Here is a 17454-nt window from a genome sequence, read left to right on the forward strand (position 1 = left end):
ATTTAATCCAATCCTCTGGTGCCAGATGACGGTTTATTTTCAAAGGTGGTTCAGAACTTTTGTGTGCGCAAGAGAAAACCAGACGTGCACTGGATGTAAAGAGTTAAGGTGTTCCAGGTCTTATTGCGTTTAATGACATTAGACTGTACAGATGTTCATGATTTAGGGTAAAGAGTCTATGATATGAGTGTAGTAGAGTTATAAAAACAAACTAATTTGTGCCATATATGGGTGGAAAATTAGATTTCTTTTTCTAGCTCCTCCTGTTGGAGGGAGGTGTTCATATTTTGGAAACATCTACTGTTTACATGAAGGCTTCGGGTGATGTGGAGAGACATTAGCACGTCGCTCTGATTCACTCGTTCTCATCATGACATGCTGCAAGTGTGGTTTCCTACGTTTACTGTCAACAGGCAACAGTCTGGGCTTCATCCAAATTAGCTGTGCTAATGAGAGCTGACTGCTAACACAGAGTGGGTGTTTGGTGCTAAACACAGCAGGGCGATGGTGAAAGGTTGGTAGAAGTTACTCATAACACAACAAATTTCACCCACAAATGCTTAATACTGGGAGAGGGTGCTGATGTCTGAGTTAGTTCAAACACTAATGCAGACATTAACGGAGGACTGAGGTGGCCTACTAACGACTAATAGAGGTCGTTGGCTTTCAAGTGGGACTCCTTGGAGAAAAGACCAATGAGGCAAAGTGTGGCTGATTTTACACTGCACATGTTTTTTTGTTTTTTTTTACTCTTGTGAAAATGTTTCTGTCTAGACGGCACAACAGAGATCAGATCTGTGACATGTGGGTGAAAAACAACATTTCACTGACAGTAGTGCAAATCAAAAGATGGAGAGACGGGAGGGTCATATCTCCGTGGCGGCAATTTCATCAAAGTTGATCTCGTTGCCGCTACCCTCGTCCTCCTCTCTGCTCTCCAGTTCATGACTGAGCTCCTGCAGGAGCTGCTCCAGCTCTCGGTTCCTGCGATACATCTGCACATAGTTCTGCTGCAGCTGCTTCTGGTAGCGGATAACTTTGTCCTTCTCCTCCTGCCATATCCTGCGCTCCTCCTCGAAGCTTCCCATCTGCTGCTCAGCCCGCTGACGCTCGAAGACCAGCTCAGCCTTCATCCTGTCCATCTGTACCTTCATGTTCTGCAGGGCCTCGCTGCTGCTCTGCCGCTGGGCTTTCGCCTCGTCGCTTTCGTAGGCGAGGAGCTGCTCCTCTGCTTCCTGGAACACCTGACACTGTCTGTTTCCTGTGGCCTGATTGGCCAACGCATCTCTGAGATGAGACAACTCTGCCTCAAGGCGTCCGACCTTCTCTCTGAGCAGCTCTGCTTCGCTCTTGCGACGCTGAAGCTCGTTCTCACACACCTCCAGCTCCAGCGTTCGTGTGCGGGTTGTACCGTGGGCCTCCTGGAGCAGGACCTGGGTGTTTGTCAGCTCACCGCGAGTCTCTCTGAGTTGACCCCGCAGTGAAACGATCTCTCCCACCCGCTGGGCCAACTCTCCCTGCACGTCCTTCAGCTGCTGCTTCAGCAGCGAGATTTCCCCCGACTTCTGACAGACCTGAGGGGAGAGGAGAAACTTTCAGGATGCATCATTAGTTCAGTAAAACACAATTTTGGTGCACAGGCTCATTAATGATAAAGAGAGAATTATTCCCATTAGCCCTTAATCTCCCAATTATTTTGTCAAAAGGCAGAAAAGTCTGAAAGATGATGCTGAATCTTTGTCTAAATGAAAAGCATCCTGTAACTCTCCTCTTGTCATGTTGAGTGACTGAGGAAGTTTGGAAGTTGTTCTGTTTTAGTGATCATGTTTTTCTTTTCAGCAGGAGTCTGTAATTACAGCTGAATAATTAAAGAAGCTGTGAAGTGAAATTCATACCCCCCCGTATGAAAAGACTAAAATGATCAGTTAGTCTCAGGGATCTTTACACTTATAGAAATGAGTCCTTGTGGCGCAGTTAATTGCCTCAAACAGCAGAGGAAATCCATTTTATTATTGATCAGTGTGCAGAGCTTATAAAGTCACTGAGGCAGCCTGTTCTAGTGGCCTGCATGACTGATTATACCCATATAAAGTTCGTCTTCCTGCATCCCTGCCATCACATGAGCAAACCCACTCCAACAGTTTGTCTTTGCAGCTGCATTTCGTAGCGTTTTCACTCAGTGTTGAAGTGACACAGAGAAGCACTGAACAATGATTCCAGTTATTTTAATTAGGGAAATAAATGTATCCATAAATATGAGATGCTCTGAAACACAATTCATGGTATAATATGTGCAGTTTAAGGATGGACAGGAAATGGTAAAATCACTACAGGTGTGAAACCTCATGGCTCAAACCTTTTCTTTTTATTGTGCCCATTACTACAGTAGATGTATAAAATGTCAGTGTCCCTCACTCGAAGTGTGTCGCTGAACTCACCTCCCACTTGCTCTCCTCCAGTCGAGGCCCCAGCTGGATCTTTTCATGCTCATAGGAGGTGCAGCGCTCCTCTAGCTGCTCCCTCTCCTTCAGGAGCTGAGCGAAGTCCTCCTGCAGCTTCTTCTTCTCCTGCTGGAGCTGATAGACCTGCAGCCATGACACAGCCAGTATCAGCCTGGTTGATCGTTGCAGTTCACAGTTGGCTAAATGCATTTTATAATGTGTTTTCAACACAAGTGTCTCCCTGGAGTGTCAAGAGACTCTATTACTATACGAAAAACCATCCTCTCTCTATTTCTCTTGCTCCAACTTTCAATAAACATATAAAAACGCTCCATTTAGATTTGGTCTTGCATGTGATGTCACAGACAGATATGTTGATCATGGCCAGCGTTCGCTCTGGTGTTAAGATGTTGAATGTATCAGGCAAAGCTGTTCTTGTTCTGCTGTTGGCTGCAAAAACCCAGAGAACTGTCTTCATGAGCATAACGTCTCCTTTCAGCCCGCTAATGTAGACTGTAGACTAATATTGGACGATTAATGCCGACACTAATTAAAACAAAAAGCTTCATCAAGCAAACCTAATTACTTAAATGACACAGCTTTTTAAAAACCTACTTTATTCTTGTGGCTCTTGTACGTACTGGTTTTGTGCACAGCATTGATTAGCGGCATGTTTTAGCAATCTTTGACTGTATGTCAAGTTCCCACCTGCAACTGAAGCACCTGCTGTGCACGCTGGGCCTTCTGTGAAGCTACCTGCATCCTGGTGGCACAGCCCTGTCTCAGCTCCTCCAGCTCCAGCTCAAAGCGCTTCTGCTTCTCCTCATAAACCTGCGACAAAAGGTACAGCACAAAGTTTGGAATTATTTACAGTGTCTGATTTAAATATTATAAATCTGTAAAAGTGAGACATGATCTGAAAAACACATAATCAAGGATTTTGAAGCTACAGAAACTTAAAGCCTTAACCAATTCATGTTTTTTTTTCTCCCATTACCAACTCCGGGGGGACAGGACGTAACGTCAACCAACCTGACAGATTGCAGCTTCATTCTCGTCCAGGTTGTCTCTGAGCTGCTGCAGTTCCAGCTCTCTCTCCCTCAGCTTGTCCTCCAGGTCCCTCACCACACCCTCATAACCCTCCACCGGGCCCGGGGAGCGCCCGCTGGACCCGCTATCAGACAGAGGTTGCCCTCGGCCACTTATCGAACCGGAGCCTGTGCTCTTACTGGAAGATGAGCGGCCGCTGTCTGAGTTGGTGTGTCCGTGCCCGCTGACTGGCGGGGCGCTTTTCATGGGCTCCAGGTGGCCAGCGGTGGCCTCTCCTGATGCCTGACTGTAAGGTGGTAGGCTGGAGAGGGAGTTGCGTCCCGAGTCGGACAGCTGACAGGACTGGTTGCTGCCTCCGCCGCTGTTACGGGCCCGGCTGTACAAGCTGCATTTCTCAGCAGAGGAGGGTGACACCTCTCTGTGGGTGGGGCTGAGCAGGTTCAGGTTGTTTTGGCTTTCTGATACGTTGGCAGAGTGGCGAGGGGAGAGGTACTGCATGGACGTACGGTTCTTGGGAATGACGGGTTTGAAGGCAGTGGGCCGCAGCACTGATTTCTCCATGTTCTAGGGAAGGAAAACGAGGAGAGTGTTGAGAGTCAAGAAACCTTTTCCAATCAGTACGTATGAATTCAAATGCCAGAACGTTAATATCACTGCAAATTATTGTTTTAAATCACACAGATAAGGTTGTCCTCAACTAATTTTCTTTACGTCATTTTAACTTCCTGAAGTATTAAGAAAATCTAAAACACAGCATTCTAGTGAACTGTTGCTGGCTGATAGGATCTTTGGCTGAAGGGACTTTGAGCTGAGACTGTTGTGCCAACTACTGTTTTCAGAATAAAGAATTAACTTTTAATCTCAATTTTTAAGACAATGTGGATGAGAAGTACTCAGGAAAAACAAATCACAACAGAGAAAACGTCATCTGCAGGTGAAGGTCACATCATAGGATCTAAAGCAGTGAGCAGCGTCTAGGATTTCTTTATGGCAGTACTGAATGTTTGCATTCCTGTCTGGTAAACAACTTTGATAGAATTTCCAAGAAAATATACATTATCTGGATATACCCTCAGCTGCCAGCTTATTAGGTACATCTGGCTCAAACTAATGCAGTCTAACACAACAGTCCTGCACTAAATCCAACTGTTTTTAAATGTAACTTAATGGTAATTGGCTGTAGTTTGCGTTGCTGCTGACTTGTACTGCGTTAGACCAGAGACGGTATAGGAGAGAGACCCACTTCATAGTGTTTTTCTCTGTCTGAGGTGAGTAGACTCAGGACCTGCTGCCTGTCTCAATGGGAGAAATGAATGTGATCACTAATTATGACCGATTAATTTGCCCCAAAGTCCCCAAAGTAAATATTGGACCCATTATTCACAAGCCACTTATCTTTCAAACATTGACACTAAAAAAACATTTTCAGACAGATAAATCAGGAGAAAATTAAGTCCTGTCTCTGTGTTAGCAACACATATTGTTTCTGAACCGTCTCTGTTGGCAGGCTGTTTAAAAATATGGCAACGCTACTCAACCAGGTTTTCCCTCATTTTATCAACCTGGTGTAGTCCAAAGCCAGTTAACATGTAAGCCAACAACAACAACGGATAATAGACGTTTCCAGACAGTCTATTAACCTGTCGTGGAAACACAAACACCTCGCTGTATATTGCAAAACAGTTTATACTACATCCAATCTTGAAATTACACTCAGTATAATTGAAGATTTTATCCTTAAAGTCTCACCCTCTCAAGTTTTCCTGACACAGGGATCAGTTTTGGAGGAGGTCCCCCCATATTCCCATTCAAGCCTGATCCTTCTTTAGTCTCGTCTCCATCACTCCCGGGGCTCGCAGGTCTTACATGATTGTCATTCCAGTCACCTACATAGTCCTCATTCAGATAGGTATAGTTCCCATTCCCGCTCTCCTTCTCCAGGCCCCTGTTGGATGTTGTGGAGCTCTGTTTCTTGAGCGGGGGGATGTTCTGCAGTAAGGGGTCCTGGGGCGACTCAGAGCCCAGACAGGAGGCGCCTGGTGTGGGCCGTCGGACCCTGGCTCCCGGCTCGATGCCAGAACGATGGTCCTGGTAGGGACCGGGGCGGGTGGCGATGAGGCTGCTGACAGAACCCATAGGATCCAGAGTGGAGGGTGGAGCGTTGATGGGGGGTGAGGAGCCGGAGGGGTGTCTCCTGCGGGCTCCTCCGCTGAGGCCTGAGTTGTGGGGCTCAGCAGATATGGGCAGAGCCTGAACCAGGGCCATGGTGGCAGCTCGGAGGGGCCACTCGCTCTGAGAGACAAGAATAAGAAAGATGATGTTTTACACAACTGTATTTGTGTTTAAAAAGGTATTTTCATTTCATTTCCATCGGATGTTTTCAAGTTTCAAGTCATTCAAGACAAATCCAAGCCAAGTCTGGTAAGGAGGCCTCAAATAGGGACGTGCACCTCAAAACAATGATGCCAACGATTTGACACATTAAAGATGCATATCAAACAACTACCAATGAGATACGATTCACTGCTTTTGCGATGCAGTGTAATTCACGATGATTTAATTCAACACAATGCAATTCAATATGGTTCAGAGAGCTGTGTTTCTTACAGACTGCAGATCACAAGTTAACTAAAAAAAGTGGCATTTTTACTTCAGATATGTGTTTTGTCCTGTACTGCAGCTCAGAAAGCATCTTATTTATGCTGCTTCTTTTAGACCTCAAAGAAACATTTCACAAGTCATAAAGTCTCATCAAGGATAAGTCCAAATCACGTCTTTTTTGGGATGAGCCTGAGTAGGTTTACATGATTTAATGCTTTTTTTTCTCCCCTCAAAGCAGACATGGCTGCTGCAGCTGTTTTCAGCCTCTGTCTGAACACTATGTTTAGAAGAACACAACAATCTGCTGCTTGGCTCTCGCCTACGACATTTTTGTGTTACTGGGAGCTGACGTTTGTGAGGAAAAAACAATGGCAGGCAGATGGATTAAGGAGATTTTCAGTGGGTGCGGACAGTCAGCCTGCTGAAGGGCCAGGAGGTCACATGATCAACAGATCCCATTATGACACACCCGGGACACAGATTTATGTTTAACAGACAATAAAAGATGCATTGTGCATAATATTGGACCTTTAAGGATGAGGATCCAAATCAAGTTTCAAGTCTTCTTATAGCAAGTACATTGAAGTCTACAGTAATTCAGGATCCAAGTCAAGTCTACAGTCTTTGAGACAATCTAAGCCAACACTCAAGTCAATTGAATCAAGTCCAAGTCAAATCAAAATATAGTCTCATGTCTTTAAGGACAGTTCCAAGTCTCAAGGTTTCATAAATAAGTTGCTAAGAAAGTGTTTTAGGTGTCTGAATAATGAATAATTAATAATAATTAAATGGTATTTGAACATTTCCATGTTAATTGTGCATTTTTTTATATATATCTGACACAAAGACCTGCTGTTGTCATATTTACTCATTTTATCTAGGAAACTTAATAATGGTTGAAATGGCGTGTTTTTCTCCCAGACACTGATAAGGTCAGACTCTAGCTGTTCCATCTCCACACCAGGGTGCTTTCAAGGAATTTCTCTCTTAAAAACACACACATATGCACACAGAGGCAAAACAGAGATGATGTACAGTAGACTGAAGCATACAAATGTCCCACAAGACCATGCTGGCCCACACACAGAGAACCAGGACAGGCCATTCATGAAGCCCATTCAAGCAGCACAAACAGGGCTTGAGGCATGAGGTTTGCGAGGCATGAGGCAGCAGAAGAAAAGGGTCTCTTTTCATTTGAGATGTAAAATGGCTTCTAACATGCTGGCATTTTCCCTGACAGCAACAAAGGCTACTGTCTCCACACATCTCATCAGCCTTAGGAATAACTAAAAGTTCATAACTGTGGATAATACCTCAAAGTAGAGACGCAGAGAAGAGGGGACAGGTTGAACTTGCTGTGATACTGTAGCTGTGGGCGTTAAAAGTTGCTGAATAAATCTAACAATGCTCAAAAATAATTTTCTAACAATGTAGGAGGCACAAGATCTCACACACTTGCTCTTTCACTCCCTCACTCTCACAGTACTGGTGGTAAATACTGACACTACAGGCTGTAATGTCAACAATTTGTCCCTTGGATGGTGAACAGTCGAGTTTTTGTTTGGAGAACAATGGCCAACAGGACGCATGATGATGAGGTCATGGTGCAGTGACGACAGCAGAGCCAGTTGTGCTCTAAAAATAAAAAAAAACTAAATTGTGAGTCACAGAAAATGGACATCTGACTGACAGGTGTGTCCTGTTCTCGGGTTTCAGGCTTGTCTGACAACGCAAGGATTTTAAAGTATGGCAAAACTGCAATTCACACTATGTCACCTGCAAATCTGTAGGCGGATCCCATCTAGGACTTTCCCTCTTGTTTCACTGTCTTAAACTTCCTGTTTTGACACAAATTAGCCAAAAAAATGGCTGAGGGAAAAAAAGAAAACTGTCCATGTTGGCAATTAGTGGCGGAGATGGCTAAAAAGGTGAACGAGGGGCTGACGGGCATGCCGGCCAGACACATTTCTGGACTCCACCTGCCAGCACACGGCCATGCCAAGTCATTTTCCAACCTGCCAAGTTTACTGAGAGGCTACAAGGCTACTACTGCGATTTAACTGTGATTACCACATGTTAATTAGCACACTTAATGTTGGGCTGATCCCTACTTACACTCATAATAACTGACTGAGTCAAATCTGGTACGGCAGCATGTTTGCTATGTTGTGTAAAAACTGTGAAAAGACATAGAAATAAAAAATGTTTTCTAAAGTCTACACTGCACCAGCATCATAGTTGCAAGTCTGTTTATTACAAAGACTTTTGGGCTTGTTTTTCTTTAAAGATGCTCACAAATATTAGTAGCTGCAGGTTTTTGGCATCAACGTGGTACAGCTTTAAAAAACTACTATGACAAACTTACAAAAACTCAATTTTCTCCCTCCCCCATGGGGCAGACAGGCAGGTAGTTGGAAGCAGTAAAAGACTCATAGAGCATATTTGAATTAGTGCATCAGTATCTGTATGAAGGAAACTTAACGGCAGCTGGAGCAACATGTGGTGTTTGGGAGGCAGAATTAACGGTCCAAATGAGCCAAGTCTGTAGGATTAATCTTGTGTGATTTCTCTATGCACTGAGAAAAGCTAATTAATCCATGATGATATTTATTACATATAATCCATTCTGAATAGCTGGAAATCAGACTTAATATGGTAATACACTAACGTCTAGAGTCTGTTACAAACTGCAGCTGTCAGAAAAGCTCCTTATGCTCAAAATAATGTTCCTGCTACAACATGTATGAAGGATTCGCGCCAACCAAACTCAACAGGGGATTTAAATAAGTGTCCTTTTTGCTAGCTGAATGTGCATCACCAAACTTATTTTGCTCTTGAAGCTTAACATAATGACCACAGCGGTCATGAGAAATGCTGCTTCTCACTGATATTTGTAAGATTTTAAATTTGAAGTTATTAGAGAGTAAATTTCAGTGCCTGCTATATATAAATCCTCCCTGGTTAACTTTTCTCACATGCTGCATGTAAAGCATTTTATATATTCATTTATTCACCCACGTAATGCTGAAACTGATGTTAGAAATGTTATTAGCTCTGACCAAGTGAGATGACCATTGTGACTGTTAGCTTGAAGCCGTTCAGACAAGAGACCGAAAACGGGGTTTATGTCTGACAGGGGCCATAAACTCAAACTTCTGGTTTGCTACACAGACATTAGACCTTATAATGTACCCCAAAAGACTTCCGTTCAAACTTGCACTCTCTCAGGAGTGACTGCTTGTCGTTGCTTTCCTCAGATCAGTATGTCTGATCGGGGGGGGGGGAGGCCGCTTGTCGCCCTAAAGTTCTCCAGATAAGTGAATGAGCTCTAATCCCTCTGGACTCAAGATGACTGAAACTATGCAGGGACTGGACTAAGGAGAGCAGAGGGGTCTCAAATAGTTTTTAAAGCCCCCCGTCATGATCATGCAGTCCTGGTTTCTTCTGTGTTGCCATGGGAACCGGGGCCTCAAACATCAGAAGGGGGCAGATTGGAAAAGAGGGGCGGGGGTCAGAGGGCTGACAGGGAGGCCAGGACCCCCCCCTCAGCATGTGAAAGCCTTCAGTCTTTCTTTAGGTTTTCTGACAATCTTCAATATGCTCCCTGTTGGACTTAATGGAAGATAAATGGACATCAACAACTAATGACTGGTGGATAAATCAATGTCAAGTATACGGGGGTTGTGAATGGAGATAATATTCCAATAATACGCTGCGTAAATTTACTGTTGTATTGCTGCAAATAATAATAAACAGTCCACCAACTGCGTAAAACGCTAAAAAAGTAGGCAAGAGACAAATGAATGTGGCTCAGTGATATGATCCCCTCGCCAGAGAAAAATGAGAGCGACACAGAATCACAGGGCACCAATGTCACAGAGCGCTTATCTGAGGAGGATTTCCCTTCAGAGTCCCCTGAAGTGGATATTAGTGTGGTGGAAGACGGTGGTCCAGAGCCCAAACGCCCGAAGCCGGAGCACCTCCCATCTTTCTATAGCGTAAACTCCAGCGAATGATGAGTCTCTGGTAATGTAGCGTTAACGTTATTTAGAAGGCACCATTTTCAACTCATGAAAGTGTAGATTCTTATATATTTAGTGAAAAAAAATAATGTGAATACCAACAGGGGCATTGATGAGTTTCAGTCCAGTCATATCATTTAGTTCACAGCTCCAAAAACACTTAAAAGTGTGCAGTACCTCTTTAATTGAATTGTTAAAAATGCCCACTGCAGTTTCCCAGACCTTAAAGTGGGGTATTCATATTGCTTGGTGCAAAAGTCAAAAGATATTTAACCATATTATACCATATATTTACCAAGAAAAGCTCCAAATCCTCACTTGTGAGAAGCTGGAAGCAGTGAATGGTTGGCATTTTTGGCATTAAGTGTAAAAAATATCTGTCCATCATTTCAGCACTGAAAAAATGCAAAGACAAAACATTTACATTTCAAATACACGGCAAAAACACCACTGCATGGCATGCAGATTATATCTTAACCAACTCATGTGTACAGTGTCAGCTGACCGACTGAGTCGGTCCGTCTGAGGGGCATTAAAACCTTCAAGGGCTTTCCCAGACAAAAACAGTCTGCTCACAGTCAGTCAGTCGGCCACTCCTCCAGCAGGAGGAATGTACCGGCTCTCCAGCTAATGAGAGCCAACACTGAACATGGACAGAACTGGAGCTGGTCAGTGTGTGAACAGGGAAGAGTCTACATCCACTGCCACAGTGGCCACAGGAGATTTTAAGAAATATTCCTCCCCCTGTGCAGAGCGTTTTGCTTTGCAGCAGCCAGCAGTAGCAGCTTTGGGGATCTGCTGTCACCTCAAGGCTTCAGGGTTTTATCCCCACTGGCAGGTTTATAGAATTACTCACATGGATCAAACACAAGAAAAAGCAGCACAGAGCGAATCTGCAATTGCTGCGGTTTTTAAGAATGACCAGTTAAAAGCAGAGGTGAACACATACGTTTAATTGTTTTAACTGATTGTATGCTGTTGTCGTGGCCCCCAGGCAAAAATTACCACTTGTTTGTTAAGTTAGTAGTTAATTATAACACCGAGCACCTCTTCATCACAGGTGATAAAGCAGGACCTCAATATCCGATTTTGGGCTTTGCAGGTGTTTATTACAAAACAGATTTGCTACTGATCAATTATTCACAACCAGCTGACACATAATGAATCAGAGTATTTGTCTCAAATCTTTATCAAAATTGGTTCCTTTTGAAGCCATTATTTTGATTTAGTGTTCAACTATTAAGTTGAAAATAAGTTGTAAATGACACAATGTTTAAAAATGAATACTTAATGACGACATTTGGCCAACAGATTATTTCCTATTAAGCTCAATAAATACCTGAATGGTTTGTACATTGCTCTTTGCTAACAAAAAGCAGAGAAGGGATAAAAGAGGAGGAATTTATTAGAATCAAAATAACTATTGAGCCAAAATGTCTCTTTACATTTTACACATCTAATTTCTATGGTGACGCGGAAGCTGTAACAGAGATGAGAAATCCATATGCTGAGATCAACACATTTAAAAATTACTGCTGAGATTTCAGTCTACAAGATGTCACCGAATATGAAATGTGAAACAGAGACTGTGCTTCATCCACTCACTGGCCTGAGTTCACAGACTGACAGTCAGGTCACAGCAGTGCATTTCATTACACAGCAGAAAGTCCTGATAAATTCCAATGACATTTACTGGCATGCAGGGCAACCTTTCGTCTGACTGCATCTGAGATTGGCATTCAGAGAAACAAACAGTATAAAAGCCTTTTTTATGGATGCTTCATATTACAAAGATACAGTATAGACTGTTTACTGGCTCTGCCCTGCAAGACTGCAGCCTCACACTAACCTGCTTTGAGACAAACTGAAAGAGCCTGCTCTAAATCCTTCTTTGTTAGTACCACGCCATGAATACACATCCACAGCCACAGAGGTGAGAGTCTAAAAATATTCCCCACACCAGATGAAGTGTTGGGATTAGGGGGGTGGTGGGGGGAACTCTGTTATACTGGACCTCATCTGAGGCTCCGCCACTGAGAGCGACACCACCTCTGACACGAGGAAGATGTGGAAAGAAAGGACGAAGAGAGAGTCTCAGTTTTCAGCAGGGAGCGTCTGCATGAGGGAACAAATAAATGAGTGTGGAGATCCCCTCCTCCACTCTCCATCTCTCTCTTCCCAAACTCCTGAACCCCACTCTGTTTCTGCCCCCCCCTCCTCCCATCTCCTCATTCTTCCTCCTCTCTTCTAGAAACTGGAACAGAGAGGGAAAGTGTGACAAAGCTATTTCAGTTTTGTGGACAACCTTCCTCTCCACAGGCAGACACCTCGAGCCCCCCCCCCCCCCCCCGACAGACACTACAGGTCACAATGCTTAATGTGTATGTTCTCAACTAGAGCTGCAAGATTATTTTCACTATCTGTTACCTGTTTAGTCTACAAAACATCACAAACACACGAGTGCCCAAGGTGGCATCTTCAATCACTTGTTTTTTTCCAACCAACAACAAAAAGATCCTGACATTAGAGCAGCTATAGACACAACATGGTTAATAACTTAAACAAGGAATTGAGCCTGACCGCCCGATAAATTGACTGTTTTAGCACTGATTATGTGCAGAAATAGGAATAAATACATCAGAGCTACCTCTGTGTAACTCACTGGTATAGCTGCCTTACTCGGACAGCCTATAGACAAAGAGAACAGTTAACTAAACGTGCATTTCTCATGAGGGACTACAGGTTTTTTTGATTGCTGCTCTGAACACTGTCAATAATTACAGTGGGCTGAAACAGAGCCAGAGCCTCCTTTCACTTCCCCCATCACACACACACACACACACACACACACAATTAACGTCCTCAGCTTGTCACTGTTTTTGTTTTAATGAACAGTAACAGAGATGAGCCATCAATGGAGGTCGACTGCTCGCCGACTTTATACTTAAAGTATTTCTAAAGCTGCACCCAATTATCAGTTTAATCATCAAATAATCAGCTGATTCTTTTCTCCAATAATCCATTAATTGTTTAGTCAATGTAACATTAAAAAATAATGAAAAATAGCATCACAATTTCTCAAGACCACAATCCTCAATTTACTTATTTTGGTTGTTTAAAACCTTCATCTTTAACTTAAAGTCATGACCATAAATATGGATTAATTGTCAGTCAACTAATTAATCCTGAGTCTTCTTTCACACCAACATTGAATAAACCTGCATAAGTTAACTTCTTTAATATCTTAATGATGCAAATAAATCTTCCACAGTGGCTTTATAAGTCAAACAGTGAATGAAACACAGCCAGCCATCAGCAAACATCATTGTCACCTTGACTGCCAGAGTAATAAAGTCAACTTCCCTTTTCTCCAACGCTCCTTCCTTCTGAGTTTCTTACCCCAGCTTGTTCCCTGCATATCCTCTCTGGTGTCTGACTAGCTCCTTCTTATCATCCAGCTCCTTCAGCGTCTCAGGTTCAGCCGGCTCAAACATTCACTATGTTGTTCCTGCTCTCCTGGATGTTTGCCTCTGATTCTGACCCACCCTCCTGAGGAAAACTTCACTAACCCCCTCAAAAAAAAGAAAAAAAGAAAAGAAAAGAAACAGCTCATTCTCAGGCCAAATACCGCCAATGTGAATGGGAGCACAGTCCCCTCCCCTTCCTCCCACCTCCTCCTCCTCCTCCTCCTCAACACAGCCCAGCCTCTCTCTGACAGATACACCTCCTCTCTCCCTGCCCCACTCCTCCTCTACCATTCCTTTGACCAAAGAAACTACACTCTGCAAAGTCCTCTACTGCCTTTTGTCAGGCAGTAAAAAAGCAGAGAAAGGAGGAAGAAACAGAAAGCCAGGGAAAGGCGAGCCGTCAGTTAAAGACTATTCTGCTTTTCCTGCCTATTTCAAGAAGAAAAGAATGAGGAGTGAAAAAGAAAACTGCACAGGGATATCACCGTACATTAAAATATCCGGATTTACCACAATCTGGTAGAACTGATTTTTTTTAAATCGAAGTGCATTAAGGAGAAATACAAAAGGCTGAACGACCTGTAAAGACTGTAATGTAATCTTTTCTGGGCAAATGAGCCTGTTCAACTAAAGTCAACTAAAAGTGCTCAAATGGCTCAGATTGTTATTCGATGTATCCGACAACATAACAGAAAGGATCCCACAGAGATAGACCTGTGATATGCTTATGGGTTACAGCCATTGTATCGCGCTAATAAAACTCACCAGACTCCATTGACAAAAACAGTAATTTTTACCTGACAGATCACAGAAGTGGCTGGTCTACTGTTCACTTGATTGAGTGGTTTGTTTGTGTTATTGTGTGTTACACAAACACTGCGTCTCATCCAAACTAATCCTTTAAAACACCAAAGTCACACAATAACACAGAAGGAAACTAACTGATCGAGACAGCAGTAGACAAGTTACTACAATGTAAAATTGCTGTTTTTGTCAATGAGTCTGATAGTTTTGAACCGAGCAATATAACAGATATTTCTGGTTGAACAAAAAGGATCTTTGAGGTCCATCTCTTAAGAGATCCTTTCTGTAATGTTGTCAGACACTTCAAACAACAATCTGAGCCCATCAGTGGCCAAAACAAGCACTTTCAGTGGACGTACTTTGATCTGGTGGAATTCTTACACTTACAAATTAGTTTGTAATAATTAAAATGCACTGTAGCTTAACTCAACACACTCAGGAGGCGATTCCATAAAATTGCACTCTCCTTTTAGCTCCTTTTGGTCTTCGCCAATTCATGAAGGGAAATATATGGCTCCTTAGTCACTAAAACTAGCTTACACAGAGTTTATAAGAGGATTCTTAAAGAAAACAGCCACCTACTGCTGTTGAGACTAGGGAGAGTGAACCAAAATGGTAAAGATGCGAAGTAACCCAAAACAATGGGCTGAAAAACACCAAAACACTACGAGTGAACCCCTTTCATATAGTTTGATCCACTGTTAAAGCTACACTAATGGATATTTCTATATTAAGGATTACATGTCTTGACATTAAATGGGTAAATTTAATTTTTTTCGTGTTTTTCCAGATAGGGATATTTATGTGTTAAAGCTTGAATCAAAAACATCTTTGTTAGGATATTTAGGATCACTAAAGTATAACAAATGAAGTCCGTAACATCCTGAGAAACCAGTCGATCAGCTTCCAGAAGTGTACGCTCTTGTGACAAAGCATTCAGCTTTTGCCTCGACCTGTAATCCACCATCTGGCCAAAACAGATAAAAAATAAAAGGAAACAACAGGACGAGATGGTGCAGTTAGAGCTCAGCTGCTCAGCTCTCAGATGAAATAAAGGGGTAAAGTAGGGTACAAGAAGTAGGCTATGCCCTGCCACCGCCTTACACACACACAAACACAGATCTGTCCCTCTCCCTTTCTCTTCTCAGCTCCCTCTCTTGCTTCTATAACTGGGTCACACTGGTAGGCACTTCTAAGTTTGTCCTTCAGGCAATGAGACGAGGAGGGAAGTTCAAGGTCATTCTTGGTCACGTCTCTATGGGAGGTCTGGAGAGCACTGAATACACCACAAGTGAACTTCCGTCCCGCTGCAGCCGGAGCAACAGAAACCACTCTCAGTCAGGAGTCCGAGATTGGACGACAAACATCATCAATCAGCCGACCCGAGGCCACCAGTGCTGGGATAAAGAGGCAGGCTGCAAATCACCTCTGTGAGTGCCACCATTAACACTACCTCTTTATAGGCTGGGGGGGGGGGCTAACATGACTCAGCCGCTTTGGAGGGAGTTGATTTACGGGTCAAAGTAGTAAAGTAAAATGACAACTGTGTGGCTTCCTTCTCCGTCTGCAGGACAGCCAAGGGAAAACCATGAGGGAAATTCAAGTGAAATTCCAGTTAAAACAAATAATTCCAGTGTGGCTTTGCAGTAATGTTGGGTACGACTGTCTAGTGGTTTCTGGTTTATTCTCCTCTGCCATATAAAGTTTATTATCCTACAGAGATACACAAAACGTTTAGGAGTGCCGTCTGTGTGCCAATTTCTGGTGAACACTGAAAGTGGCTCTTTAGCGGCCACAATCTTAGTTTATCTGCATCTACAGCGGCTGCCCAGCAGGTGGTCATCCATCATAGGCTGCCATCTCTCTGCGCACCATCAGCCTGCTTCCTTCTATATTTTCATAACAACGCCTCACGTCTGGGACCGGGAACCGACAGAAAGCTAGGCCATCCATCACTGTCCGCGCTGCCTCTGTGTGGGGACATCTCTCCCTCTGGACACTGCAGCTAAAACTGGCCTCCACCAGCCGGCCCTTTGGACCGCTTGCTTCCAAAATAATCCACCACGGCACAAAGCAATCCATGAACACCTCCGAAATAAAAAGTAGTGCGAAGGTTTGGCACTCAGCGGGGGGGGGGGTTCATCAGTTTTAGACACAAATGAAGAGAAAGGAGAGAGGGACAGAGCTTTGTAGATTGAAATAAATACTCCTAGTAAGTCCCGTCATAAATCCACAGAAATGGGATGGCTGTATTGAGTTGGCAGGGACCCGACTTAGCCACACTGATTCACTGTATAATGTGCCAAGGAGATTAGGGTTACGCCTCCAGCTCTGGAATTACAGCAAAACCCTATCCATGATTAAGATCTGTCGCTAACTCCCACACAGCAGGAGTGTGTTAACATCCACACTTAGTAGGATGCACAATGCTGTGTGTGCTGCAAGCTGGAGAAAATTCTTAAAGTCAATAAAGTCCCAACCCCAAATGACTGCATGGTTTCTAATGTCAGAGAAATTAACAACAACTTATGGCAGCACGTTCGTGAGAAAAGATCCCTGCAGTAACTTGTGAGTGGTTGCATAAAATCAAACGTCAAGGTCCAGTTTCACATCAAGAAAAGTTCAGAGTTCTCTTTTGTTTGAATTTAAACCACATTTTGTCCAAAAGGCTCCACTTACCTGTCAATGACACCCTGTCTGTAGCGTCTGGCGGCCTTAGACGAGCATGAGCTACAGGTCGGTCGAGCATCCCAGGAAGTCAAACCGGTGAGCAGATTTTCATTCTGTCTTCTCTGTTCTGTAAAAAAAAAAACAAAAAAAAAAAAGGCATGTTGTTGAATCAGCAGAAGAGAAGCAGTCAGACTACTACCACTGTGAGGAGCTGGAAAACCTGAAGTGTGACAAGTGTGTTTATAGAAGTCAGCGAAAAAGAGGAAAAACTGAGTCATGACGGCAAAAAAGCTTCACATGGAGGAAGGCTGAGACTGAGGGGATTTTCCATGTCAACGAGAGTGAAGACCAAACTCAAAGTAGCACCCAGTTCCCTAAACAGCCATCCCGAGTAAAGTA

At 43.5% G+C, this 17454-nt stretch overlaps 1 protein-coding gene across 2 annotated transcripts; it reads right to left on the minus strand.

Annotated features, from left to right (window-relative positions):
* Positions 1-343: 343 nt before the first annotated feature.
* LOC139219859 (leucine zipper putative tumor suppressor 2 homolog) lies at positions 344-17170 on the minus strand. 2 transcript variants are annotated; one of them, XM_070851852.1, is made up of 6 exons: positions 17065-17170; positions 5241-5783; positions 3474-4055; positions 3150-3272; positions 2439-2585; positions 344-1574 (listed from the first exon to the last, which is right to left on the minus strand). In XM_070851852.1, exons 2-6 carry the CDS (start codon positions 5754-5756, stop codon positions 867-869), a joined length of 2076 nt encoding a protein of 691 aa, XP_070707953.1. In that variant the 5' UTR covers positions 5757-5783; positions 17065-17170; the 3' UTR covers positions 344-866. The 2 variants fall into 2 exon arrangements, with proteins under 2 accessions (XP_070707953.1, XP_070707954.1); XM_070851853.1 differs by lacking the exon at positions 17065-17170 and adding an exon at positions 13514-13649.
* Positions 17171-17454: the final 284 nt, after the last annotated feature.

The sequence above is a fragment of the Pempheris klunzingeri genome, chromosome 20 (assembly GCF_042242105.1).
Source record: "Pempheris klunzingeri isolate RE-2024b chromosome 20, fPemKlu1.hap1, whole genome shotgun sequence".
NCBI classification, from domain to species: Eukaryota; Metazoa; Chordata; class Actinopteri; order Acropomatiformes; family Pempheridae; genus Pempheris; species Pempheris klunzingeri.